Source organism: Zonotrichia albicollis, chromosome 6 (assembly GCF_047830755.1).
Source record: "Zonotrichia albicollis isolate bZonAlb1 chromosome 6, bZonAlb1.hap1, whole genome shotgun sequence".
Classification (NCBI taxonomy): domain Eukaryota; kingdom Metazoa; phylum Chordata; class Aves; order Passeriformes; family Passerellidae; genus Zonotrichia; species Zonotrichia albicollis.
The window spans coordinates 29,545,890-29,573,446 of record NC_133824.1 but is presented as its reverse complement, the minus strand read 5'-3'; the positions used below and the strand labels follow the sequence as shown (position 1 = coordinate 29,573,446).

General features: G+C 38.3%; 1 protein-coding gene across 1 annotated transcript in view; it reads left to right on the top strand.

Moving 5' to 3' along the window:
• Positions 1–27,557, top strand: part of STARD9 (StAR related lipid transfer domain containing 9) — a 93,422-nt gene that overhangs the window by 45,259 nt on the left and 20,606 nt on the right. Inside the window, exons 9-23 of the mRNA XM_074542970.1 lie at positions 1,418–1,490; positions 2,358–2,425; positions 3,399–3,496; positions 3,709–3,897; positions 4,296–4,393; positions 6,171–6,248; positions 6,942–7,016; positions 7,522–7,701; positions 11,480–11,531; positions 12,424–12,561; positions 13,390–13,472; positions 14,498–14,601; positions 16,725–16,772; positions 23,794–23,984; positions 26,356–26,830. Of these exons, the coding sequence (XP_074399071.1) occupies positions 1,418–1,490; positions 2,358–2,425; positions 3,399–3,496; positions 3,709–3,897; positions 4,296–4,393; positions 6,171–6,248; positions 6,942–7,016; positions 7,522–7,701; positions 11,480–11,531; positions 12,424–12,561; positions 13,390–13,472; positions 14,498–14,601; positions 16,725–16,772; positions 23,794–23,984; positions 26,356–26,830 (1,950 nt within the window). The remainder of the gene's footprint in view (positions 1–1,417; positions 1,491–2,357; positions 2,426–3,398; positions 3,497–3,708; positions 3,898–4,295; positions 4,394–6,170; positions 6,249–6,941; positions 7,017–7,521; positions 7,702–11,479; positions 11,532–12,423; positions 12,562–13,389; positions 13,473–14,497; positions 14,602–16,724; positions 16,773–23,793; positions 23,985–26,355; positions 26,831–27,557) is intronic.

Here is a 27,557-nt window from a genome sequence, read left to right as displayed (position 1 = left end):
CTCCCATAGAATATACATCAGGATTAAGTTTTGCTGTTTCTGCTTGTAGCAATTAATAGATGCAGCTTTATGGTAAAAAAAGGGCTAAGTATAACAACATTCCAGGTGAATGCATGGGTTACATGTATTGTGAGTAATTGAGATGTGAATTAGCTCTGTAACTCCCTTGTGTATTGTTGGAGGTGAGGAGTACTAACACTTCCTCCCCCAAGTCTTGGACCACCATCTTTTTCTCTTTTACTTTATTAACTTTGGTGCTGTGCCCTTACATTCTCTGCCCACTGTAGGGCTGTTTTCTGTCTTCTGCCCTTTACCTAATTGTTTGTCCCCCTCCAGCATCTGGAGCCCAGTTCACGTTCCCCTGCTTTGGCTTGCTTATAATCACGTTGTGCTCAGCTGCCCGAAGCTTTTGGCAGTGGCCACTCAGGACTGTGGAGGAGGTGGAGGAAGCAGGGAAAAACCGGGAGGAGAGTCCTGGCTTTGCCCTGGTGCCCTGGGCACTCAGCAGCACACACACAGCTGCAATTCTCTGCTCTCTGGTGCAACTGCTCTCTGCTGGTCACAAAAGCATGGTACCACAGTCCTTTTCTGCCCTACTAAGGTTACCTGCTGTTGTGGAGGGCAGGCTTGGCAAAACTGATGACCAAGGCTGCACCTATAGCTGATACTCGTGGCAAGCTGATACTCAAAGGCAAGCCCTGGACAAAATGCTAATTTCTTTGGGTTTTTCTAATTAAAACAGCAATAAAGAAAGTAGAATTTCCAAAAGTTTGCTCTACAGAGGCAGTGAGAGAATTCTACTGCTCCTTCTGTGAGCAGTTCCTGCTTGCCAGAGTGCCCTGGGTCAGATCACAAAAGCCATCTGTCCATGTCGGAGTCACCAAGTGCCACACAGGGAATTACAGTACTCATTTAGCACTCACATGGGTGTATTGCTTAGTCTCATTGGGCTCCTCTGGCAGTGTAAAAGAGCTATACCAGAGTAAAGGAACCCCAGAAGTTGTCTAGGAAGATTTTTTAACCCTTTGGAAATGCCAAGGGATAAAAATGGAAACAAATGGAGAAGATGTGCTGGCTTGTGCAATCTGCGTTGGGGATGAGCTGTTTGATGCTGTTGCTGGCTGTACTTCTCTGCTGTGCTCCCTGCTTATGCCACACCTTCCACCTGTGTTGTGAGGCTGCTTTAAGATATCTCCTCAGAATGCTGCTGGTGGAAAAAAAAGCACCTCTAATTGATCCTCACTTTTCACCTTTCCATGTTCTCTGCCAAATGCTCAGGGATCAGATCCAAGAATGCAGCCTGCCATATTCTCCAAGTTTCACATTTTTTCATTTATCTGCTGTATTTGTTGATTTTGATTTCCCCCAATACAGGGAAGTAACCCTTTGTAATCGAATGGTTTGTTCTTCTTTCTAGAATCACAGCAGCTACACATATTCACAATGCCAGCAGCAGATCCCATGCTATCTTCACCATCCACTACACTCAGGTTAGTTAAAAATAACCCAACTTCCTCACTTCCAAAAGCATTGCTCACTGTGTTGTGCATTGTTTACTTGTCACTATTTTGTGCTGCTTGTAGTAATGGTGGAAGCTGTTACTTATTTCCTTTGGATCACACTGCAGATGTGTTGAGTGTTTGTTGAAGCATTCTGTTCCTTTGTGCAAGCTTATAGTCAGAAGTGATGCCAAAACCTCACTTTTAAAAGAAATGTTTTCAGTTTCAATTGGCCCTTTGAAATGCAATAACCCCTCAGATGCTGTGAAAATTACATGTGAATATGTTTGAGGTTATGTTTTATCACACTTGTTTAGGATTCTTAATTGAAGTACAGCATTAGTTTATACCAAAATTTTGTATCTGTCCAGCTTTTTAGATGTGCTCATCTTTTGAGCATTTGGCATCCAGTACTCTCCCTGAGACAATGCAGCCTTTCTCTGGAGGAATTACATCCTGTCCTGGCAGGGAAGTCGTTCAGTGATCCAATAGACCTTTTCTATCTCACACTCTTAACATCCTGTAATCACAGAACATTTTGGGATATTTTTCCTTAGTTTCACAAAAGACCTTTGGAATACATTAGTGGAAAATAACTCTGCAAGGTCTACAAGAAAGCCTTTTACAGTCTCTAGGCAGTAAAGGTTTTTTGAGAGGAAATTGGCATGAGAGGGTAGTTTCTCTGTGGGGTGAGAAAGCTGTTGAGTTAGTGGTTTGAACACAGTCTGAGGGTTAAGGTCACAAACAAAGGCAGAGAGACAGTCATATGTACAACTCAGCTTTAAACAAAAGAGCACATCAATTTTATTTTCATTAATTAATTAAGGGGAATAATCTTCCTTATTGATTTTTTTTCAGGCTATATTGGAGAACAATCTTCCCTCTGAAATTGCAAGCAAGATCAACTTAGTGGATCTTGCAGGCAGGTAATAATATACTGAAGGGCAGAGAGGTAATTTTCTCTGAAGATGCTGGCAATACTGTCTTAAAATATGAAGTTTAATATTTTTAAATTTCATTGAACTAACAGAAAGCCTGACTTTCTTATAATGTAACAGGGAATATTAAGCTAATATTGTCTTTGTCAATAGTTCTTCTGTATTGGGTATTGGTTTTCACTGGGGAAGAGAATTCCTGGGTTCTCAGAACCAATACTGTGTTTTTGCATATATTTAAGGTAATTCCATTCAGCTCTATATTCTTATTAAGTTGCTTTTCCAGTAAGTGTTGTTGGAATTACTAAATCTGTCCTTGAAAAGAGAGGGGCAAAAAGGAATGCGTTCCTCACGACTGCCTAGCACTGCCCAGCATGGGCAGGAGAAAATAGTTATGTCTCACTGTCTATGTTGTTTATACTGCTAAAGTTCCTACGTCTCTGATCTTGTGCATTTCAGTGAGGTACATGTGGTTGTGCTGGATGTGACAGAAAACAGAAAGATGGAAGTTGTGCTGAACAATTATAGAACAGTTAGAGAAAAGGACTTTTGTTTTCTCAAGAACATAAATTACCGTGCACGTATGGTCAGAGAAAGTGACACTGAGGGAATATACAGACTTTTGTACTGAGCCAGGGTACCCTTGTGGAGGTGTGAAATGTACGTTGTTCTTCTAAATTCAGAACCACTCTGATTGGGTTGCCTAGTTCAGACTTGAGTTTATGTTTTGGTGTGTCTTTAACAGTACATTGCACCAACAGCCTTTGTTCATGGTTGTTTGGATTTTCTGAAAGAGAGGGCAATACAAAATATTTGAAGAATATGGGTTTTTTAATTGCAAAGCTCATAATTTCTGTTTTCTTGTATTGCTTGAAAATACATATTGTGTTCATATTGACTGTATATCAATAATTAAGCGTTTTTGTTTATTTTCCATTGCCTTTTTCACACTTGCTTGCTACAGCGAAAGAGCTGATCCCAGTTACTGTAAAGATAGAATTACCGAAGGTGCCAATATTAACAAGTCATTAGTTACACTTGGAATTGTCATATCTACTTTAGGTAAGCACATTAGTTCTTTATATTGAAGTGTAGCAATAAAAGCATACAACTCACTGTGTGTTGAGTGTAATTGTTATTTGCATTTACATCAAAAAGCTCAACAGAACAGCTGTGTGTTGTCTTTATAAATTGTAATGACATCTAAGAAAATTAAGTAGCCATGACAGAAGAAAATAACTCCTTTCCTGAGCTCTGTGTTACTTCTCCCTCAGCACAAAATTCCCAGGTGTTCAGCAGCTGCCAGAGCATTAACACCCTGACCAGTGAAGGGGAGAGCAGCCGTGTGGAGAGCCCTCCCTCGGGCGGCAGACGGCCGGCTTACATCCCCTACCGCGACTCCATCCTCACCTGGCTGCTGAAGGACAGCCTGGGCGGCAACTCCAAGACCATTATGATTGCCAGTGAGTTTGGTTCCTATGAACTGTTTAACATTTGGCAACACATTGTGCCTTTAATAAGAACTTCTACTGCAGTGAGATGACAGCTATAACACTTCGAGTCTGTCCTTGTAAAGATTTTCATAAATACTTCAGAGAATACTCAAGGAAATGAAAATGCATGCTGATTGTGCATGAAATTATGTTTAAGAGTCTTACCAAGGTGATAGCTTCGATTTTAGGTGATTCATTCTGTTATAATTACAGTCTGGAGAAGACATTCTCTGTGAGCTGAATGAAATAATCCTAGAGTTATTTTTTAAAATCCTTTAAAGGAGCAAGACTGGAAAAAAAAACCTTTTTGAAAAATGATGGGTTAAGCTGAATATTTTTTAAAATTATGTAATTTGTTTTCTTTCTAGCTATCTCACCTGCCAGCTCCAGCTACAACGAGACCATGAGTACCTTGAGATATGCTGCAAATGCCAAAAATATTATTAACAAGCCCAGAGTAAATGAGGTGAGGCCTTGAGTTCTGCCTAAGTAGCTTATGCAGTCACAATTTGTCTTCCTCTCAGTACACAAAATAATGAATGCCTTAAATACATGGGAATAATTTTGGCCACAGAATCCAAGCTTCATTCATTGCCTGTTCTAGGAATGAGCTCTGACTTTATGACAGATTCATTTGTTTGTGTAGAGTTCCTTCACAGGCTGCACAAGTTAAAAGATGGCAGAGTATTAAGGAGAGCGTCAGGTGCTGCATTGGAGGCCTGAATTCTATTGCTGCCCCTACTATCCCATTCTTGTTCAATCCTAGATGTTCAGAGGCTTAAGGCAAGTTTTCAGTTGTGCTTTTTTCTCATTTCCCATCCTTACACCCAGTCCACATTTATCAAATGTGAAAAACATAAACTCTCAATCAAAGACATAGTGTTAGAACAGATTGGACATTTTAGATACTATAGTCATAAGAACCAGCATTAAAAATAATTCACAGAGAAGTGCATAATTCTGTCTGTCCTTACAGCAGAATTCAAGCAGCACATACTGATCCAGATCTCCAATCACATATGCTAGAAATCTAAAACTCAAGAATTGCTGTTCTGTAACTGACCATTCTTGACCTGAAATTCTGCATGAGGCCCCCTTTACACATGATTGTATAACTTAGGGACTGAATTAGATTGCATCCATTTAAGGAATATTCAGTGAATTTAGGTTTCAAAAATAGTCTTGATTCCAGCCATTTCCTAATATGTAATCTATTTACTTTACAGCTTTAGTAGTACTCTTTTGTGATTTGGCACGAGTCTATCAAGGTTTTATATTTTAGGTGGAAGGATAGAATCTTAAAGTTGTACTTCACTATTTGCTTTCCTAACAATACTACATTAAATTTGGGCAGAAGGAAACCCTTCTAATCCTAGGCTTCCCAAATTTAATTTGCATTTTGATTAGCAGTGCCTTTATGCTGTTTTCAGACATCAATAGTAGCAGCAATTGTGTGCTTGGTTTTGCCAGCAGCAGTTCTCAGCTCTGTGACAGGCTAAAGTTACATAAACACTCCTGGGTAAGTCACTTGTCACACACAGCCTCTTAGCCTCCCAGCTTGTATACCCATCCCTCTCTTGCACAGCCCATGGTAGACCCTTGACCCCAGCCCTTCAGTCTTCTTCGCCTCACTGCAAATTGGCCTGGCAGCCCAGAGAAAGATGATTCTTGACTCAAGAGTTTGTCTGAAATGTCTGTAAAAGCTGTTTTCCAGAAACTACGAGTACAGAAACACTAAATCTCTGAATCTCTGAAAGTGAGATAAATGCCTGACACCAAGCAGACAGGAAATTCTTTATGTATCAGCTTTATATATGTATCTTTATGTGTGTATGTAAAGGCTTTTAATACCATCCTGGATGACACTCTGGCTTTGTCTCCTCCAATCGGATTTTATATACCAGTTTTAAGTTGCAGCATCTTTCTGATGTAATGTAGCTATTTTGAAGGTAAATCCTTAGAAGCAGTGATGTATCCCTCTGGTCATGATGGGAACAAATGCTATGGTAGGCCTGTGTTCAGAAGAGAGATGGGAAAATGTTTATGGTGAAAGAGAATAGGTCAAAGATGAGAACCAGCTGTCCCTAGGCAGTGCATTCAAGGGCCTGGCAGAGTGAAGCAAGGCATACTGCTGTGAGTTTGCCTGTTCTCTCTCTCCCTGGCTGTTGGAAAATCTCCACATTGACTTCTTATACTACAGTTGAAGACTGAGTTTTCCAACGGTCTGTGTCTCAATGTTTCAGGATGCAAATGTGAAACTGATCAGAGAACTGAGAGAAGAAATTGATAGGTTGAAAACTATGCTGATGAGCTTTGAACTGGTATGTAGCAACATTTCTCTACTGGAACTTTTGTGTTACTTTAGGTAGTTTACTTTCATCTCACCTGTTTATCTTTCCAAACTGTTCTCTGGGTGATTTTGTAATTATTATAAGGTTAACTGCTTTTCTGTAATTTCTCCTCTTTCTGTCACTGTACTGATGAACCTGAATTATAAGTAGTCATGTAATGATTCAAAAGGATTTCCTTGCCTGTCTTTCATAGAGTTGGATTGTTTACCTGTCCAGAAATACCATAAAATAGGATATTTTATTTTTAAGGGTATGGAAGCTTCAAGAGATTAATTGATGTTTAACACTTCCTGCATGCTGTCTCCCCACAAAGGAGTTGTGAACATCTGGGAGCCCTCACAATACAGCTGACATCCCTGGTGTTTTTCCCTGTTGGAATAATAATACTGATTTGGTTTTCCAAGACATAGAGAGAATGTTTTGCTGGGAGAGACAGAACTTACACTTCAGAATGTATTTACACAGAACTATCTGTCAGTTATTGCTTTCTACGAGTTCTTTACACTCAAAAATTGCATGCAATAGCTAGAGAGATGTAGGCTAGATGCATGTGTTTTGTCTTTCCTTCTCTTGACTTCATCTCCTTGAAATGCTGGAGAACATGCCTGCCAGCTGAGCATAAGAAAACTAACCTGCAGATCTTGGTGGCTGTTGTTTGTACAGAGAAATTCCAGTCCCTCTTGGAGTGATGACAAGGATGGCAATCTGACAGAGCTGGTCCTTCAGAATGAAATGAAGGTGTGTTTGATTTCATTTACTTGGTGCTGTAACTACCTCTCTCTCTAGGCATGGGGGATAGCATTGCTGTAGTTGTGAAACTACAGTGAAAACTGTTTTGTACTAATCCTTTCCTTTTTGCTCTGCAGATGCAGGAAGCTGCTGTCCTTCATTCATGTTGAGTGTGCTCCACCAGTTTGTGACAAAAGTCTCATGTCCTTAATGGGACACAGTCCATTGTGCATCACTAAGCCCGCACAATCTGCCTCTTGTTTGAAAGCTGGCTCAATATATCACAGCAATCTATTATACACAGTCTCTCCCTTCTAACATAAACTCCAATTTAGTCAAATGAAATTATTGTACACTTACCAAAATTACTGAGAGGATTTGATCACTGCTAACCTGGAAAGATTTTGCAGACTTTAGGTTTTGCCCAAAGACAGGCAAAATAATTTGTTAGCATGATCAAAAAGAAAAATTAGCCTGCTTAGTAATGAAACAGTTCTCTCTTCTATTCTTTAAGATTGAGCAATTGACCAAAGACTGGACAAATAAGTGGACAGACAGAAAAGCCATCATGGAAGAATACAGTGTGGACATCAACAAAGAAAAAGCTGGAGTAACAATAGATTCTAATTTACCTCATCTAATGGCCATGGATGATGATATTCTCAGCACAGGAGTGGTGCTATACCATCTCAGGGTGAGATATGGTCACTTGTCTTATTTTGCCCTTTAATTTGAAAATATTTGTTTTCTTTGGAAATGGAGAGTGGTGTGGGTGACATTGCAACAACAGCTATCAAAATATGAAGGTTGCAGATCACAAGACATAATGGAGGAGAAAAGCAGAAAGTAATTGAAATGGCAAAGAATTCATATATGAATATAATTTGACCCCTTATGAATGCATGTGCAAAGTATCAGAATTATATTAAAAGCAAAGCAAAATATTTAAATTAGTCCACAGAGCATGAGGGCAGTTACGTGTCCATATATGTGGAAACATAAAGGATGGTGCTTAAAATATTCCAGACACACTGGTCCAAATTTTATTATGCATTTGTATATTTAAGACTGGAATATTTGTATATGTATAGATAAAAGTAAGGTTTAAGAAACAAAAGCTCACTTTGGCAACGACTATATGTTGCTTTTAACCCTATGAGTGATCTGCCAGGTAGATACCAGACATGTAGCATGAAGGTTAATTACTTGTGATACTGCTGGAGTGGCTATTTCTGAAGATCACGTAGAAGTCCTGGCCTCATAGATACTGTTGTGTTCTGTAGCTGCTAATTTAAGGCAAGTTTTTTGCTAAGAAGCTTTTATAACATTGTATGTATGTTACTGAACATTATGGCATAAGACATGCATGGCTGGCTCTGATGGTTTTAGGGATTTTCTGGTTTTTGATACGGCCAGTGCTAGGCCAGACTTCAACATTTTTAATGTTGTTTAAATGAATGGAAATTAATGAAATATTGATGCTGCTTAATGTGAAAGGCGTGTTGGATGAATACTTCTACAGGCACGCACTCATTGCCAAAACATATGTAAAATACAGTTTAAAATCATGTATCTGTCTACTAATAAAAAAATCTTTATCTAGATTTTGTGGTAATTAACAATTTAAGGACACAGAACTTTTTTATTCCTCTTATAAATGATAGCAAATAGTTAAAACAGAAATCTTGTTGTTCTTCTATCATGTTGAAAGAGAAACTTAACTAATTTTTCTCATGCCAACACAAAGAAATTGCACTAGGTAATTATGAGGGACCAAGTATTTTTGTCCAGTGCTGATCAACATGCAACTTCAACTACTCAACCCTACATTAGCAATAAATATTTATTGAAAGCAACTGCTACTACTTAAATATTTTTTCTATGTGCCATTGGGGAAAGAGGAAATACTTTCCCACACTAATTTTGATAACACCTAATTTAAATATATTCATTTTAATGGCATAACATGGTTTGAAGGATCACCTTCTGAAGTCATTCATGACTCTGTCCCACTAACATCTTTGTCCCTTCTTTCTTTGCTTCTAGATGCTGCCTTTTCTTTTCTTTGTGCTTTACACCTTTTAGTCTCTGGTGTCTGTTACCTTCATCTGAACAGCAAGAAGGTAAAACGTCAGCAGTTCCTTATAAACTAAGGCTTCACCATATAACAACTCTTTACATTGTACTTCTAGAGAGAGGTCACAGCAGCATTTTCCAGATCATGCAAAATAAATATTGTGTTACTCTTTTACTCCCCTGATATTTCATAGCATTAATTGCACTAACTGATGCTGTGCCTATGCCTAATTTCTGGCCTTTCATTAATAAAGGATGTATGTTTTCCTGCAATTTAGCTGACCTTTTTTACACAGCCTGAAAATATGCAGTTTGTTTATTGTTTCAGTAAAAGATGTACTTCATAACCTTATCTGAAAGTTGGAGTGTTCCAGAAGTGATGGGGCAAAGCAATCTTACTTTTTATAGTTCTGTAACGTACCTTAGGAATGCTACCACTAGTGATGAGAAACAGCCAGAAGAGGAAACAATGTGAAAACACTTCTAGGGGTGTGAAGATGCACTATGGTGTGCTCAGATCAGGTTGTGCAGTTGTTTCATCTGAAACACCTTTCCCTTTTTCAGGTGGAATACTCAATATTAAATTAAGAAAGAGTATAAATATTATAATTATTAGCTCAATAATAGCATTTAAAAAATGAAATCAGCATGGTCCTGGGATATGGTTATTTCTTTGTTTTCTCAAGTTGAGTTGGTTTGCTTGTATCATATCTGTACCTTTGGTCTCACCTGTAATTTTTAGTTGGACTTAAACTTACCCAGAATCACCCCACTAACTGGGATACTGTTGTGAATTTCCTGAGCCAATACTGCTGTAATACACTTTTCTTAATTAAATTGAATTACCAGAGAGTTAGTTCAGCAACTTGGAAAAAGTTTCTTTTGGAATTACAAAAATTATTTCATTGCCAAAGAAGAACATAATTGACAGTGAAGAAGATAATTGATAAAGAGAACTTTTAGGAGTTGGTTTACTTCTCTCTGTATAAAATACATGTTGCTAATTGACTTGATTGAGTGACATGAATCAAAGGCCATATGGAACCACAGGTTTTCTAGAAGTTGCAGCCAACCCAGGTGGATATTTTGGGTCTGCTGATCATTAAGCTGACATGTAACTTGTAATTGCTTCAGAGCAGAGGCGCAGCCCAGCCTTCAGCCCCCCCAGCAAATGAAGTCTCAGCAGGGCTCGTGCCTGGGGGTCTGTTGGTTGATTCAGACAGCTGAGCTCTGTGAGGAGCTTTGTGGTAACCATTCCCATTCAGCCCAGTGCACAAACCCACTGTGATTTACCCATAATTACCCAGGACTGGGACGCCTTGAAGTAGTGCACAGCTTCTGCTTTCCCAGTCTCCAGGCTTCCAACCACTACTTCGTGCTTGATCTTTAAATTCAAGCTTTACAATACACTTGGAGCAGAGAGTATATTTAATTTGTTCTAATTTGATTGTTTACTGTCCATAATTAATTTTAATAAAACTGAAAGGCTTGCCACTAAAGAAATTTTAGACCGCATTTACCAATCACTTTACCATAACCAAATACAGTGTCTCTTTAAAATTGGGAAATTATCCTAAGGAAAAACATAGAACTGGTAATGGAAAGTAGTAGACTGATGGTAAATTAATTTCATTCTTTTCCTTTTTTGGCATTTTTTTCCTTGTGTTATTGTTCAAACTCTTTTATTGGTATTTGCAGGCAACCATAAAACTACTGTCTCACTTCCATCCCTGACCCATAATATAATTCAGATCTTCTTGTTCTGGAGGCTTTGGTTTCTAGGCAGTTCTTTTTTTGAAGTTACTGAATCTTCAGGTTTGGAAATTTTCCCATATACCATGAGCACCAGGAAGACTTCATAAATGTAATTTAAATTTCAGAAAAAAGTTCTTCTTTAGTAGTTAAATTGAAGAGTTCATAATCTATGACAAAGTGCCCTTACAAATTAGGAATTCTGTTATGTTTAAATTTGAAAAGCCTGGTTAATTGAATCATCCTTTTGCAGCTTCTTTCTTTCTCCATGGATATTTATTAAAGGAATGATCTCATATGTGTAAACACCAAGTCTCACTGTGAAAGTGCAAAGGATCAGGATACATATTCATATCCAAAATACTTGTCTCAAGCACAGTCCAAACATCATCCACTGAGGGTTCTTTTATCTGCTGGAGTCATAAAAGCTGACATAGCTGCAGGATGAAGAGTAATTGCAATGCTAAGGGGGACAGTGGGCTGAAATATTACCAGTACACAGAATTCACTTCTAAGAGTGCAGTCATTCAGAGGAAATTTATTTTAAGTGTTTGCTAAAATGATGTACCAAAACTTTTTTTAAGTAGTATATATAATATTTTTTCCTGTAACCAACTTTTAAATTAGTTCTTTTCTTGTTTTAGGAAGGAACAACCAAAATCGGAAGAAGTGACTCAGACCAAGATCAAGACATTGGTAAGAGAATGATATTGCAATTTACTTTGTCATATGCTCAGGTCAGACCAAGAGGTGTACATTTGTCATGAGTAACAGCTAGGGTAGTGTTTCTTTTCATCAGCTTTCTTCATTGAAGTTAAGTAGAAGAGACTCATTATTGATGTTTGCTAAAATATGTGATTATTTTTTGTTTAAGAGGCCAAAAAGTCACTGGATTTGATGAAATTGAGATCTCTTCAGAATTTTCTTCCCACCTGTGAAATGCTACACTAGAGTTTAAAATTATCTACATCTTACATCCAAATTCTCAGATGTTCTGTCCTAAACTAGGGGCACAAGCGATCATGAGACATTGAAAATGCTTTTCAACTCTACTTGCACAGAATAGTTTAGATAAAGTGCAAATTATTTAGAATATATCTTACTTAATTTAATTTCTGCTTTTAATTTTCTCAGTCAATTTCAGGAGATAGATACTGAGATAGAGAACCGAAACTTTCTACTGAAATTGGAAAATTTGCGGGGTCCCAGCTTTGGTTAAGTTCTGCTAAGCTTGATTATGTTTGATTGTTTTCTGCCAAAAGATAAGTAAATTATAAACAACAAATGCCATAATGGCATTAAGAAAATTCAACATAACAGAAGAATTTGCACATCAGCTCACAGACCAGAAAGTGATATGTAGTTTTCCAGTAGTAGAAGTAAAGAAACAGTGAGTTTCAACAGTGAGTTTCACTAGTAAGTTTTTCTGTGATTAGGTATTTACTAGCAGTGTTTAATCTCCTTGTTCTGCACACGGTATGTTTGTCTGGGGTGTGCAGCATGCATAGCGTCAAACAGTTTGTGGCGGTCTGAGGACAGCAGGGCCTCCCCAAGTCCTTCCCCAGGTGAGACGGTGTCTGTGTTGCAGTTTTGCAGGGGCAGTGGATTGAAAGGAACCACTGTCTGATAGAGAACCAGGGCGGCATCGTGACGCTGCGGCCGGGCCCCGGCGCGCGCTGCTCCGTCAATGGCTGCGAGGTGGCCGGCTCCTGCCGTCTGTCACAAGGCAAGGTTTGCGCTCCCTGGGGAAATGAGCCCTGCGTCATGGGCACCCCATCCCTGCAGTTCAGATCTACAATTTACGGATCTTGAGCAGATCAAAGATGTCTCTCAGCCTGCTGCCAGCTCCACAAGTTTAGATGCATGGCTAAATAAATTAGGCACCCCACAGAAGTAAAATGAAAACATTGGTGACAATATTATGTCTCCTTTTGGCAACAGTAGTTTGTTGGTTTCTGAAAAGGGAAGCCATGTAGTCAGAGACTTTATTGTGGAAAATAGTGGAGACTGACTGTAAGCCAGCTGGCCACTGAAAGGGTTTTTTGGCAATTATATAATATGGTTGAAACAACCTTCAGCTTTTTCACTGTGTATTGAGGTGGAAGCTGGTAGCCACTAAGTCATAGGCTATGATGAATGAATTCAGATTAAATGGGTCAGGCTTCCAAACTTTCAGGTTTCTTAAAGTAGCAGTCTGGCTCCTGGGAACTTGCAATGTTCTCAAAGATATTGTGTAAGGAGTCTTAAAGATACAGTGTAAAAACAAGTTTTCAGCAGTGGGTTGGTTATGGGTTTGGCATGAAGACATGCTGGCTTTTAATATGAAAGGGGAATTTACAGTTATGTTTACTCTGCAGAGATCTCCAAGATTAGTTTGCTTGAGTGCTGTCATTACAGATTGATAACTCTGCCATTCCATAGTGACAAATTTTAAAAATAGTTCTCTATTCTGTGATTTACAGAAAGCAGTGGGTCAGATTTTTTTTAACCTACTATTCTATAGTAGTTTGATGAATTATGTCTCGGTAAATGTCTAATTATTTTGTTTTCACAGGGGCCCTTGTTGTCCTTGGCAAATCTCATAAGTTTAGATTCAATCACCCAGCAGAAGCTGCTATCTTAAGACTAAGAAGATCAGTAAGCTCTAAAACTGTTTTTCTTTACTATATTTTTTCCTCTTTTTTTCCTATTTTTTTTTCTTCTTAAAAGCCAGCCTGATAAAGATTATATTTCATCTCACCATCATATTCACTTGCTTCATTTCCTCCATCTAATGGCCTGTAATGACGCTAAACCTCTTGTGGGAGGACACTAGCACTTCCTTCAGATGTGCTTAGCAAAAGATGATGCAGATCCCTTGAATAATTTAGTGTTTCCTATTTCTAGTCATGACTACAGTAGGATTGAAACAAAAAGGCAGAATGCTGCAGAAAAGACCAGTTAAGAATCTTTCCACATTTGATACTTTTCTGAGTTATCTTCCTTCTTTGTCATTTCACTGTCTTGAATGAAATATACTAGAAGAAATGGAAAATTTATGGGATTAAGTATTTAAGTGTTGTTGACTCTGGAAGCAGTTAATTGTTACATACATCAGAAATAGACAAAATATTTCTTGGTATGTTAAACTCAGGAAAAAAATTACTGCAAGTTATTATTTGGTTTGCTAGTTCAATAATGTTTAAGAAATGAGGTAATTCTTAAAATGACTGACAAATGTAACCAAAAATTTAACTTAAAAAATATAAGTTTTCTCATTTAGGAATTAACCATATTATCAACTGCTATTGTCAAGAGTCTACCTTTTAAAATGGATTTTCATTTATTAACATTTTCTACTTTCCACTCTCCAATCCTTCTGTACTCACTCCGAGATAAGGAGCTTAACTTCTGTTTGTTTTCATTCTTAATTCCTTGATTAATGAAACATGCTGCACATTCAAATAGAGCTGCAAAAAGAGATGTACTCAGTAACAAACACTTAGCTGTTTTGCTAATTAACAAAGACTAAGCAGAAGTATGAGATTATAAACTCACATGGGAGGTACTATGCAGCCTTGCACACAATAGGTAACAATGACAGTACTAATGATACCTTGGAACTTCCTGGGTTGCTGTGATTTTTATTTTAATTCCTGTCCTATGTGGTGTGCTTTCTGTAGATTAATGAAACCCCACCCACTATGAGTTATGGAGCTTTGGACTGGCTCAATTTGGATGGAAGTTGCATCAATTCTCCACACTATATCCTTTCTTCTTTCTACAAGTAAGTTTAAAACTGAGAAAAAAGCAACTGAACAAGCAATTTCTCTTTTGGGATGATGTATGAAATAAGGGACTTGGTTCAGACAAAAGAAAGCTGTATACAGACTAAGTCCTACCATGTTTTTAAGTAAGTAGTCAAAAAGAATTGTCAGAGAAAATACATTGGCCCGACGACTAATATAGAGCATTAAGGTATGCAAGCAACAAACCTGCAAAATCATTTATTGATGCTCAATTAAGAAAGTACCTCAGATGAGACTGCCAGCCTTAATTCAGTTCTCTTGGACATCTGCTTTACAGCTAATCTATAATTTTTACAATATTATTACTTCAATGCACAGAATGGCCTTTTCAGGATATGATTTAGCCAAGGCAATTATTACCTATTGACTCTCACTGCTAATTTGTTGAGGAAATCAGAAGGTTTGTTCATAAATTCCCTTTAGTTCAAGTCCTCATTGAGCCCTTTATCTCAGAAAGCCAATGCTGTTCCTTGCTTGTTTTTTTTTTTAACTGAGCAGTAAATAAGGCATATATACTGCTTTCAAAGTGTTGAAGAGCTGCTCATACTCAGTGTTTAGTGTGTGCTTTTGTAGCAGAGATTTCATGAAATGGAAAGAATTGGTGTGATTAATATGTATCAGGAAAATGAATTATGTTCTGTGTTTCAGTTCATAACATTGAAAACAGAATATTACTAAATTAAATAAAACTGTGTTCTTTTTCTTTTTTAATTCCTCTCAGCCTCACCCATTCAATTAACCTGTTAAAGGCAAGAAACAGCCATCTTCTCATTCATATCTGCTGGTGGTTCTGCTTCTTGCTAGAGTGTTTTTGGTTTGGTAACAAACTGGGAATCTTTTATCTCTTTCTAGAGGAAGTATTTAATCTCATTTTTATGAGCATAAAATGTTATCTCTGTTTTAAATATTCTTCATGCTTCTAATCAAGTGGCTTGCTTTCCACCTTAGATAGTGTGTTTTTATATGTTCTCTTTAAGGTATCTAATCTCTGCATTTGCTTTTCATTTGCTGCAGTGATACCTGCCTATACAAAACATTGCTTCATTTTGTTTCTTTACTGAAGAACATTTTACACATCATTGCTATTCTTTTCTTAGGAAAAATTAGAAATAATTTCAAAATTAATGGTTTGTCTAATGACCTTCAAATGTACACACCAAGGTGCTCTTTATGTTGCTAAAAACATTAGTTGTGGAGCTCTTGTCACAAGTTTTTTTGATGAATCTAGAAAAAACTGAAGAAATCCAGAAGCATTTTCAACAGTTTATCACAAATTTATCCTTGATTTTCCCTTTTTAGCCTGACAAAACTGCAGAACATTTCTGAATGATTTTTTCTTCCCAATCATGTTCAGATAGAAGACTTGTTTGTGTTGAACAATTTTCCAATCCTTTGAACAGGATATTACAAGTATATTACATTGCTTAAAGTTACCCTCATGCTTGCCTAAATGGATTTCAGATGGTTACTTCAGTAAAGATGAAAAATGTTATGGTATTGATTTTCTTATGTTTTATCGATGTCCATCTCTTATAGGACTGATCTGTAAACTATGTCTTATAATAGCTGGGTTTTCACCTTAAGTAATCCAGTGGTCCTACTGTCCTTTTGAGTAGTTATTTGGCATAGGTAAACTGAAGTGATCCACTCAGCCTTGCTTTGCAGTAACCTGTGGGCCTGTTTCTGTACAGACAAGAAGTTTTGCTCATGGAGGGGGTTATGGTTGAGACATCTAGCCTAAGATTGATATAAGAATAAATGTCAAGTACTAAAAGGTGTGTGTGACCAAACCATAATACAGGACTAAGTCGACTACAGGGAGTGTGTATTTGATCAGCAGTAGAGAAGTCCACCCTAATGCAGGGCCTTGTCTCTGTCAGAAAGAGATGGTTAGAGGAAAGCAGAAGACCAGGTAAAGCTCTGTGTGTGTCTTGTTCTCTGTCCCACTCTCACTTGAAAGCTCTTGGTGCTCTCTCAGCTGCTAGAAAACGGCATCTTCCTCTACTGAAAATGACAGTAACATTGTGTGCAATAGGCTTCAGTGAAGTTTTCTTGCCTTTTTTCCCCAAATATTTATGATTTTCTATTTTTATTTTTGCAGTCAAAAATGTAGAAACTGTGAAGAAAACAAATGTTCTCTTGAACCAAGGTAAGACTATTAATGTGTCTAAATCATGCTGAAATTTTTGGCACCTTCAGCTTTGCCTTTCTCCTGTGCTACACTGATTTCCCCCAGAAGGGATGGAAGCTAGCACTTTAAGCTTTAATTCAAACTATTGTATCATATTGGAACAAGAATCTGTACATGAAGCTGAATTGCAGCTGCAAGGCTCTGCAGCTATGTTCTTTATTCACATGAGATCTTGTGCAAAGGGTGTGCATCTTTGTTGCATGTGTAGAATGCATTTAAAAACCATTAATAGAGTGAGGCTTACTCTGAAGTTGCCACCAATTTCCAGCATATAAGAACCCTAAATGTATTAGATTTTGTGCCAATAGTAGGTACTGGGAATACTCATTAGTATTTTGAAAATTGCTTGGATAAACTGGGTTCTCTTCTGGTGAGAATAAAATCGCTTTAGGGAAAAGTAAAGATAAATAATTCCTGGCATAGAATGTGGTTCATTCATGCAAAGGAGCACAGCAGCAGCAAACAGAAGTAATTCAGAAATTGTTGAGTTTCCACGGGTTTAAGAACCTTTTTCTTCAGGACATGATGGTACCTTGCTTTCTTCTGGATTTTTCATTTCAGTCATGTCAATATATGTATTACAGTAATGATTATTAATGATAGGAGTCTTATCTCCCATGCTGTCAGTATGGTGACATTTTTCTTATCCGCCTTTTATGAATTACAATATTTAATGTACAATTAAAGTTCAACCTTTAATTGTATATTAAATATTATGAGGAATGAGAGGAAAAACTATTTTCTACCACTGCCCACAAATATTAAAACTTCAGGCATTGTGAGTCATTATACTCTAATTTGATTACTTGTTCATACACCCTGCTCATAATAGCCCCAGCACTGCAAATTTCTGATGTTTGCTGTCAGCCAACAAACACAGAAGGCTTGTGAATGGCATCAGTCATATTACAGCATCACCACAAATAAGTAGATAAGAAAGGTCTTTCTCCTGCCATTGCTTTAATGCCATACAGCATACAAATAAAAACTCTGATTTTATTGTCTTGCTGGTTTCAGAAAAAACCCCATAGGAGTTTTTCCATTAGAGTTCAGTGGTATAGCAGTACGCTGAATTATTTAGGTGCTTGGAACATGCTTAAACTTTCTTTCCTTGAAAATACCAAAATTGTTAAACTGGGGGGGGAGAAGGTATTCGATATAGCATAACAAACATATTCTAATGTGGCATAGTTCACTTGACCAACTACCATCTGTAAAATATTCTGAGTTCTCACTAACAGCTTTCATTTGAGAATTTCAAAATGGTCTACCAAAAAAACCCAAAAAGGTTAAAGAAAACTTTTTCATCTCTTAAAAGATACCTCAAATATTCTGTTTCACAGAGAAATGCACTGTGTCAGTTTACAGCAACTCTATGATTTACAGCAGAATTCTGTGAAGGGGATTAGCAGGGTAACTAACAAATTCTATATATAACACACAATGTGATGTTAGCTGAACTGTGTTAGCTGAGCTAGAGTTTAAAGAGGCAACATTGGCCTTTATTGGAGAATGTGCTGTGTCTTGTGCCGGTGACTCTTGGCCAAAAAGAGATCTGGTTTAGAGATATATTTAAAGGGGTGCCTTAAATAAGTCGTTGCTTTGCTTTTATTTTGGGGGCTTTGGCAAAGAAAAAGAGGTTTTGCATAGAAAGGCTAAAAAAAACACATATGAAACAGAACAGTGTGATTATTCTCTAAGCAAACCAGTTAATCAGAAATCTAAATGATACTCATTTGATGGTAACTTCTGTGAAGGGGATTACTATGTGTGTAGGTTTCCAAAGATATTTCTAAAGGTTTCTGACTCTGCTGGCCATTTTGACTGATTTCTGGCTCTCATCTCCTGCCCACCACTCCCCAAATTTTGGGTTGAATTCTGTGAGTGGCATTCCTTCAGGAGGCTGAAGGAGGTGACAACACAAGGTCTTTGTTTCTCCTTTGTTGCTCTTCCCTTTGCTTTAGGGAGCAGGAGGGAGAGGTTTGGCCCCTGTGTGAGGCAGCAGCAGATGTAGAGCCTGTGCCTGTGCCTGTGCCTGTGCCTGTGCTTGTGCCTGTGCTTGGTGCTGCTGCTGCTGCTGCTCTGAGCCCCTGCGGGAAGGGCCCCGGATTGGACACGGCAGGAGGGGGAGGATGGAGCTGGAGAAGGTGGGAGCAGTGGTGGAGATGTGCATTCGTGGATAGGCTTGTAGCTCTAACTTGTGACTGCCCTCAGTGTGGGGTTTGCAAGGGCACAAAATGCCTTGCCAACATCTTTTTTTCTGCTTTATTTTTAACTCCTTTTCCCTTGGGAAAAATAATTTGTAAATGGCATATAGGACTTGAACACTAGGCAGTCAAAAAGATGGGGATGCTAACTTGACTGATGTTTTCTTTGAGAAAACTGGAGAATTTCAGCTTTTACCACAAGTCATTATTTTTCACTGTGGTTTCTCTATTTGAGCCTTAGGATTTTGTTGCAGCAGGTATTCAGAGCTATTGCTGCCATAGTTACTGGAAGCTGCATTATGCTGTAGCAGCCGCCAGCCTCTGCATCAGCAGCAGAAGTGTTTGGGGAAGAGGGGAGGAGAATTGCACAATAGGATCCCAGAGAGCTGACAACAAAACCGGCTGGAAAAAAATGTGGATTAACAGAGGGTTCGTTTAGCGTGCATCGTGCAAACTTTGGAGAGAAAAATGAGATGAAAAAGCAACGCAGCAGAATCGGTATCATATTAATGTTTTCTCAGTAATTTGTGATTATCTTTAGTTTAGGGTTGGGTGTCTTTTTGTTGTCATTTTACTTGCAGCTTTTAATGGTTTAGTTGGAGGAGGGGGTAACTGTTGACACTTCTTGCTGCATTTGATACACCCAGAAATCTGCATGCTTTTATGAAATTCTATGCAGAATTGCTTTTTTTAGTATACTGTATGCTAGAGTATGCTGGTCCTCTGAAACCAAGACTTCATGTATGTCTTGATACCTACAGAAATGAAGCTGTTTCTCTTATGTTTCTCCGGAGGCTATTTTAATTCCTGCTAGAACTGTACTGAGTGCAGATTGCTTGTGTGGAAAAGCAGGCACATGAGCAACAGCATGCTGGGCTTTTTTCCTGTATCTCATAGCATTCCAGTGTTTCATGTCTAAATTTACCAGTATATATGATTTAAGATGTTTTAGATAAAAAAAATTGGTGATCTCTCCTACTTATTACAAAATCTAGCTAAATTCCTATGTTAACTGGATTGATACTTGGTTTAGTTTAGTCATTCAAACCTATATGACACAAACTGTGACTGTTCTTTGAATTACTTATTAGATAATTTAGCTATGAAGTGTGTGTGAATCTGTTATTTTCTTTCTGGGCCGTTGTCATGTCATTTTTTAGTTTAGTTTATCATGTTATTTCCACAAACCAGAAGTGTGCTGACATGACATAGCATGTTCAAAGGTAGAAAGGGAGCATTCTGACTTCATGTTCTTGGTTTCAGCAGTTTCTGTTAGAGACAGATCTGTATCCCAAACTAGCCAATAATTCTGCTCTCACAGCCAGAGGGAAAACATCCTCTTGCATTTTTGTATTATGTAAGTGGCTCTGCATGGATTTTCATTATCTTTTTGTTCCACTCCAGAAAGCTGTCTGTAAGAAGCAGCTTCATAAAAAGCTGTTTAATCTTCAGTCTCTGTAATCAGACCTGGCTTTACTGCTCTGCCTGATTTTTGCTTTGTGCAACTAGAAATTAGGAAATGAAGCAGAGACACTGAAATAACAGCAGAACTGCAACTTGCATATGTACTGGAACAACAGTATTTTGTTACAGAGACTTCAACCTTACAGAGGGAGAGTTGTACCAACCAGCTACATCACCTGAACAAAAGCAGAAAGAATGCTGCAGTGGTTGCTGTGCTGTGTTAGGTTTTCCAAGGGTTAAAGTGGAGTATGTCTGTTCCTCTGGACTCTGCCTTTCTGGGGTGTAGTCACAATATGGAGCTGTGATTAATACCATCAGTTTGGCCTGCCTCGTGTTCTGCTCTGGCTGCAAACACACAGGGCTGCTGGAAAGGATCTCACAATTTCATGTTGGTTCAGCAAAAAGCCATTACTACACACGTGAGGGAATATGCTAGTGCTGCTGAGAGCAAACAGCTCTCTGCCACGTGCATTGTTTGTATTGCTAATTCTCTGTTCCTTTATAATGTGGGGGTGGGGTGTGGTTTCAGCAAGGTTGGGAAGTACAGGAAAAGCTTGTGACCCTCTCACAACTGTAAGCTGATGTTACCTAACCACCTCTGTGGGCATTGTTACGTCTTTCGATTGAAACACAGCTCTGAGTTGTATCATTTACTTAAATGTTCTGGGTTTCAGTTTGTAAGCTGTTTGAAATCTAATAAGTCAATTTTATAGGAAGATTGGCTGAGGGCTAAAAGTCATGGTTAGGAAGAATGAGAGACATTTTATCAGAGGAATTTTATCTAGTTTTAGTAAACAGTTGCAGAACAAAAATTCTTTCACTACTGTTTTAGTATCATGCTTCTTTTCAGCCTGCTGGCAATGACTTACTCCATTTCCTCAGATTCATGCAGAATGATGCTAACAAATATAAATTAATAGAAATCAGCTCTTCTGATATTTGATTTTCTGGTGTTTGATAATGCTAATGGATCCCCATCGCTTGTCTTGGATGAATCTACTTTGCTTCTTTCACACGTGTCTCAAACTAAGCAACTTGCCCAAGGTCGTGTGAGACCAGTGACAAATTTAGATTCACATTTTTCAACTTTCATACCAGCAGAGGAACCAGAGCTTTCATGTGTCTGTTAGCAGAACAGGTTAAAGACTATCTCATCACCAGATTCTGCAGAGAGGCTGTTAGGTTTGGTGCATAAGCATCCAGAGGCACTCCTCATCCTGAGGACCTTGTGCAGGCCAAGGATGTGAAAGCACAGAGGTTCATGTAACTGCTCCAAAATCAGAAGTGTTTTGGCCCAGATCAGTACTTGAATCTCCAGGTTACATGGTTGCTCCATTAGAAAATATGGAAGGCAACCTCAAAGCTGTGCTTAGGGCAAGCCTCCTTGAGAGTTACCACTGAAACCTTGGGAGCTTTGCCTAGCAAGAAACTTCAGATTCAATACTGTGTTTGGAAAGTGGTTATTCTTTAGTGAACCAGTCTCTCTTTAAGCTCTGAGTTTGTGCTCCCGTGGCGGGGGGTGTTACAAACACCTGAACACTGCAGGTTTGTAATTGCCATAGGAGCGTTTTGGTGCTGCAGGGAGGGTTTAATTCAAACCTACTTCAGCTGAATGGGAAATGAGGCATCCCACTTCTATTTCCTCAGTTTATCTGAGAGCAGAAAAATTACAAATTACAGGGTACTGGCATCTTTGGAGATGAGCCAAGGACAAAGAGATCTTGGACCTGGATATTCTTACAATTGTTTGTGTGGGTGACAAATAGACACAAACCACTTAGCAGATGGCAGTAGCAAAGTTTGTGCTGTTTGCACCATGACAGACGACCGAACAGAAGATATTCTCTCTCAGTTACTCTCAGCATTACATTTACATAAACATTAAAACAGAATTCTGTTTTTCTCGTGGGAGCAAGATTCATAGTAATATTATAAATTATTGAAAATCTTAAAGCTTTTTTGTACTGAGACCTTCCTACTACTTCTTAGGAAGTGCAGTGCATGTATCATGTAAAGGTACTACAGGAGATTTCTAGATTTTCACTGCTCAGTTATTTCATCTGTTCTTTCTGCAAAACTATCACACAAAATCAAGTTTTTGCTGTAGAAATAGTTGCTTTGAACATATGCTTACAGTTCTAAATTGAGATGTTAAATTATTCCTGTATAGCAAAGGTCAAACACTCTTTTCATACAGATGACCTTGTATTGGTAGTGGTTTTACAAACTACAGGATATTTCCAAAGATTTCCTTTGAAATTACATTTTTTGAGGTTTTTTAACCTTTAGGGACTCTTTAGACTTTTGGTGTCTTTTATTGCTTTAGAAGTACAATGAATACATTATTTAATTTCTTATTAAAATGTAATTAAAACAAATTTTCAAGACTCAAAGGTTTAATTTTCTGAGGTTATATATACTAATGCAGTGTTTAGCAGGCAAAGACCATATAACACCTTTAGATATGATCTAACTTGGATGTTAATAATTTCTTGATGGTAACATGTGGAGAAGCAAAATATATATTCCTTTCAGAGGGCTAAGATATCTTGAGTATTATAATGCCTTATGGTAAGAAGAGATACTTCTGATTGTTGTTCTGTTGTTGTTCTGATACTTCTGAGATACTTTTGATTGTTGTTCTGTGTGTGTAAAATTTTGGCGCACAGTCAGAAGCCAAACATCTTAGAGAAGATTATAAAGCAGCTTTTCACAGGCTATTCACTTTTCTGATCCCAATTCTGCTCCAAATATAGAAGCAGTAACCTGATATAGTTCTTGCATCCAACAGAGATTTGGGTGATCAAGGTCTTTTGTTGGCACTGCCAGAGACTGTGGGTGTAATTACAATGCCTGTAAATATTTCTAGGTTGGAGGTTTTGGTCTGAAAACAAAGAATGTTGGTCATTTCTGTAAAGCACTTCGAAGCACTTAGATGACAAGTATCTTATATAGTGGTAATGAAATTTTATCATTTGAAAACAACCCCCTCCCCAGTTTCATCTATGGAAGAATACAGCAGAATAAAAAATGACAATACTTTTAAAAACTCTTTTTGCTGTTATCTTTCTGGCAATGGAATTACCTGCTTCACTGCTAGAGCTTTCATGTTTTCTGGCATTTTTGACACATACAGGGTTGCAGCCTGCTGTGACATGCATATACACAACTATAAGTTTTTGTCATAATGCACCCTTTTTGAACTAAACTATGTCTTGAATGTTGTCTGTCTTTCTTTAGTAAGATGATTCCTTTATTACAAATAATATTTGTTTCTGGTTTAAACTCACTGACAACATTTCTAACAGCAGAGAAATAGATGCTGTGCATGAAGAGTATAAGCAGAAACTGAGAGACCAGGAAGCTTTCCACAGAAAACAAATTCAACGACAGCAGCTCTATGTTGAGGATTTAAAGCAGCAGATTCTGAGAGGACAGATCAAAGCAGAGCGGGAACTAGAAAATGACCAAGCACTCATCAACCAGCAAATCCAAGAACGTGAGTACCTGCCTCTTCCCCTGCTTCAACTCCCTTCCATTACTGCATACTTTCATCCTCTCAACATTTTTTGTGCTATTGATACTTCTTTTAATGAGTGGAACTTTTATTATGGCTAATTACTGGATTTCTCCTCCAATTGCCTTTCCGTTGAGAACAGTTACTGAGCTTTGATTAACAGAGCTATAGGGCCTTCTTCACAGTGCTCCAGCAGCACTGTTTAATTAGCACTGCAGGTCATTAGCGCTGCTGGGAGGGACCGCACCAGCTACTCCCCTGTGGCCCTGAGCCTCCTCTCTCAGCCTGATCCCAATCCTGCCTCCCTACAGCCATGGTTATGATGTTCTCTAGCTTGTCTTCTAATCTATTTCATCTAGGTTTCTTGAGAAGCAAAGGGTGCCCATATAAAGGTGTCATTCCCACCTGGCAAAATCTGCTGTTTGAGCCTGGAAGAAGAAAACTTCCGTGAATTTTTGACAAGGTCTCAGACCAAAACTTATGCAGCCAGCTAACTTTTAATTTTGCCAGCCACAATGAAGAGATTAAAATGAAATTGTTTTAATGGGATATAGCAGAAGAATATGTAGATAGTACAGAAAATCCATAGAGTTTCCCCAAAATATCTTTATTTTGTGGCTCTGTAGACTTGTTCTCTGCCTCCCTCTAGTTCTGCTGTTTTCACTGTGTTCATGCAAAGCTCAGCCAGGCAGGTAGTTTTTGCCAGCCAAATACAATTCTTTAGTTGGCAATCCACCAAAGTTCTTCACCTTTTCTGTGCCCTCTGTGGCTCAGCTCCTGACAGAGGCAAGTTTTTGAGTAGAGATTATTTAGCATCTTAAGCTTGCAGCTCTCTTGCAGGGAAACTGATCTGCCAAATATTCTGCTTGCTAAAATCATGCTAAAGAGAACACATCCAAAAACAAAGCTAAGAAAAAAAGCTTTGTATGTCAAAACTAAAAATGTTATTAAAAAAAATTAACTAACATAATGACAAAAATGCTTCCCTTTTATCTATGAAGTTACTATAGAGTCAGAATTCCTACTTCTGTGCATGTGCTTTCTGCAGAGCTGCCAATATAAGCAGGACAGGAGACTCATTGTGGTGGGGATCACTAATGAAGTGTGTTTAACAAGATCAGTATTCATCAAGCAAGTGATACCTACAATGTCTCTGCACTAATGGTCTCTTGAACTAGGGAAAATTCCAGACCCCCAAATTCCTCTCTCAGCTGTGCAGAGCTGCAGGAAGCCCTCATTCATCACATCAAACTTAAATACCTCTTAATTCCTACATCCCTGAATAAGCCACGAAACATTGCTTATTTAGTAAAGGACTGCACATTGAAAGTAAGCTCAGCCAAGAAAAATTGCTGCTAGTAAGAGAGCAGTGCTTTGGGAAACTTGGGTTATTTGAGAGTGCTTCACTTGTAAAGGAACCTGGCCTGAAATTTTTATGTTGCTTGTTCAGCAATGAAGATTATTTTTTTGTTTGCTTTGAGCACTGAATGTGTATATTTTTATGGCAGCATAAAATATCTTCTTCATTAAGAGAACAGGTTCAAGCCATCACATTCAACCGGGTCATGGTGATCTCAATAATGTCTTCTTTTTTTACAGTTCATCATAGCTCAGACTGAAGCTGGTGTGCTCTGAAAAACCTCTAAGCACATCCATTCCTTGCATGGAATAAAAGTATTCTTGCATCTAGGGTTTAAAACAAATCAGCCTGGTTCTGTTCTCTACTGCATCCTCACTGACTGCAAAGATCAGGCTCTGAATATTTAGAGAAGACTTAGTATGTAAGCAGAGGTACCATATTTTGTTATCAAATTAGGCTAATCACTTGTTGTGTGAAATATTTGGCATTTATGAACTGTAGGGGTCATTAATGGAAGCAGAGAATCTAATTCTTTTTGTGGAGTAGAGTGGTAATTCTGTGAAAAATACACATTGACTGGTGGTATGAACTTGTGTTTTTTGAACTGTTTGTCATAATAGCTAAAGGTTGTGTTGGCTTCACCAGCATCTTTGCCATGACAGTATTTGTTTTTTTCGGTGCACATTTAACCAGTTGATCTTAAAGGTCCCTTCCAGCCCAAGCCATTTAATAATCCTTTAATATTATGATTACAAGCTTATATTCTGCAGTTGCTACCTGAGTCCTTAACCCAATGAAGAGGCTTTTAGTCATCAATGAAGTACAGCAACAGTACATTTTTCTTTAAATAGTTTGTTGAGTCTCTACTCTACATGCACAGAAATTCTGTTCTCAAATGACCTCTAAAGGCTGATTAAATTAAGGAACAAGATAGTAACAAGTAATGGTTTTTATGTGATTTTTACTTTCTCTCAACCATTGTTTTGTTTACAGACCAGCAGTGGCTTATAAATGAGAATAAACGTCTGGCTGCCCTTCAGCAGCAGCAGCAGAGGGAGTTTGCAGTGCAAACGGAGCCAGCGCTGTGTGCAGAGGCTGAGGTGCAGAGCACCACTGGGCTGGAAACCTGCCTTTCCCTGCTGCAGCAGAACAAGAAGAGACTGGTGCAGCTGGAGCTCTTGCAAAGGTACTCCTTAAAAAAGGCCGAAAGAAACATAAGGCGGAAGAAGGTCAAGTTCCGGCTGGAAAGGATAGTCAAGAAGCAGAAGCTGTTGGAAGCCAAGCAAAACCTGGAGCAGCTGGAAGCTAGCTGCTGGCTCAGTGAAGAGTGTGTGAAACAATCCCGAGGCCTAAGTGATAATATTGCTGTACAGTGCTCTTTGGATCACCACTTGCAAAAGAGACAGAAAGTGCTGGGTTTGAGGCACAGGCATTTGTTCTGTGACTCATACCTGCCCCAGGCACCCAGGTAAGCTGATAGCTGCTAAATCCTCTGCACTTTCAAAAGTAACACTAATTCAAGGTATTTTCAGGCCACGTATCCTGAATGCCTTTCAATGTATTGAAGAAAATCCTCAAATCTGCGATATCAGTAAGCCCACTATATTGTACATCACGCTGGAGCTGTTTGTCCTTTTCCTTTGGGTCTGTACAGTACATTCCCTCCTTATCTGTCTAATGTGGTCTTTCTCACTTTTTTACATTTCTCTCTCAAGCCCTTCTGCACTTTTTACCTCTTTGAGAAGGCTTTTTAGAAGTGGCTTAGCTTTTGTTGTTGCCTTGTTCAGACTGTTGGTAAATACTAATTACTGCACCATTTTATCTTATCATCAAACTCTTCTTCAGAATATTGGTATCTTTGGGGTGATAATGCAAAGGACTTTTATACTGGTCAGCCTTTCTCAAGCTGAATAAACATCTCCATGCAAAGCTAAAATGTTGGGATGCTACAGTGTCTATCACAGCATGGTCCTTAGCAATTTCCACAGCAGGAAATAGCTAAACTCTGCTCAGTGGATTTCTGTGACTTAGAACTATCTTATATTTTTAATTAACATTTACAGCTACTCGAGTCTACAGAGATTCAATGTGAAGCTATACCTCGAAGCACTGAGCTATTTCTTTGTGTGCAGGGCATCTTTCCAGATAGCAAGGGGATTTTATAATTAGTCACAGAATTTTATTTTTTTATTCCC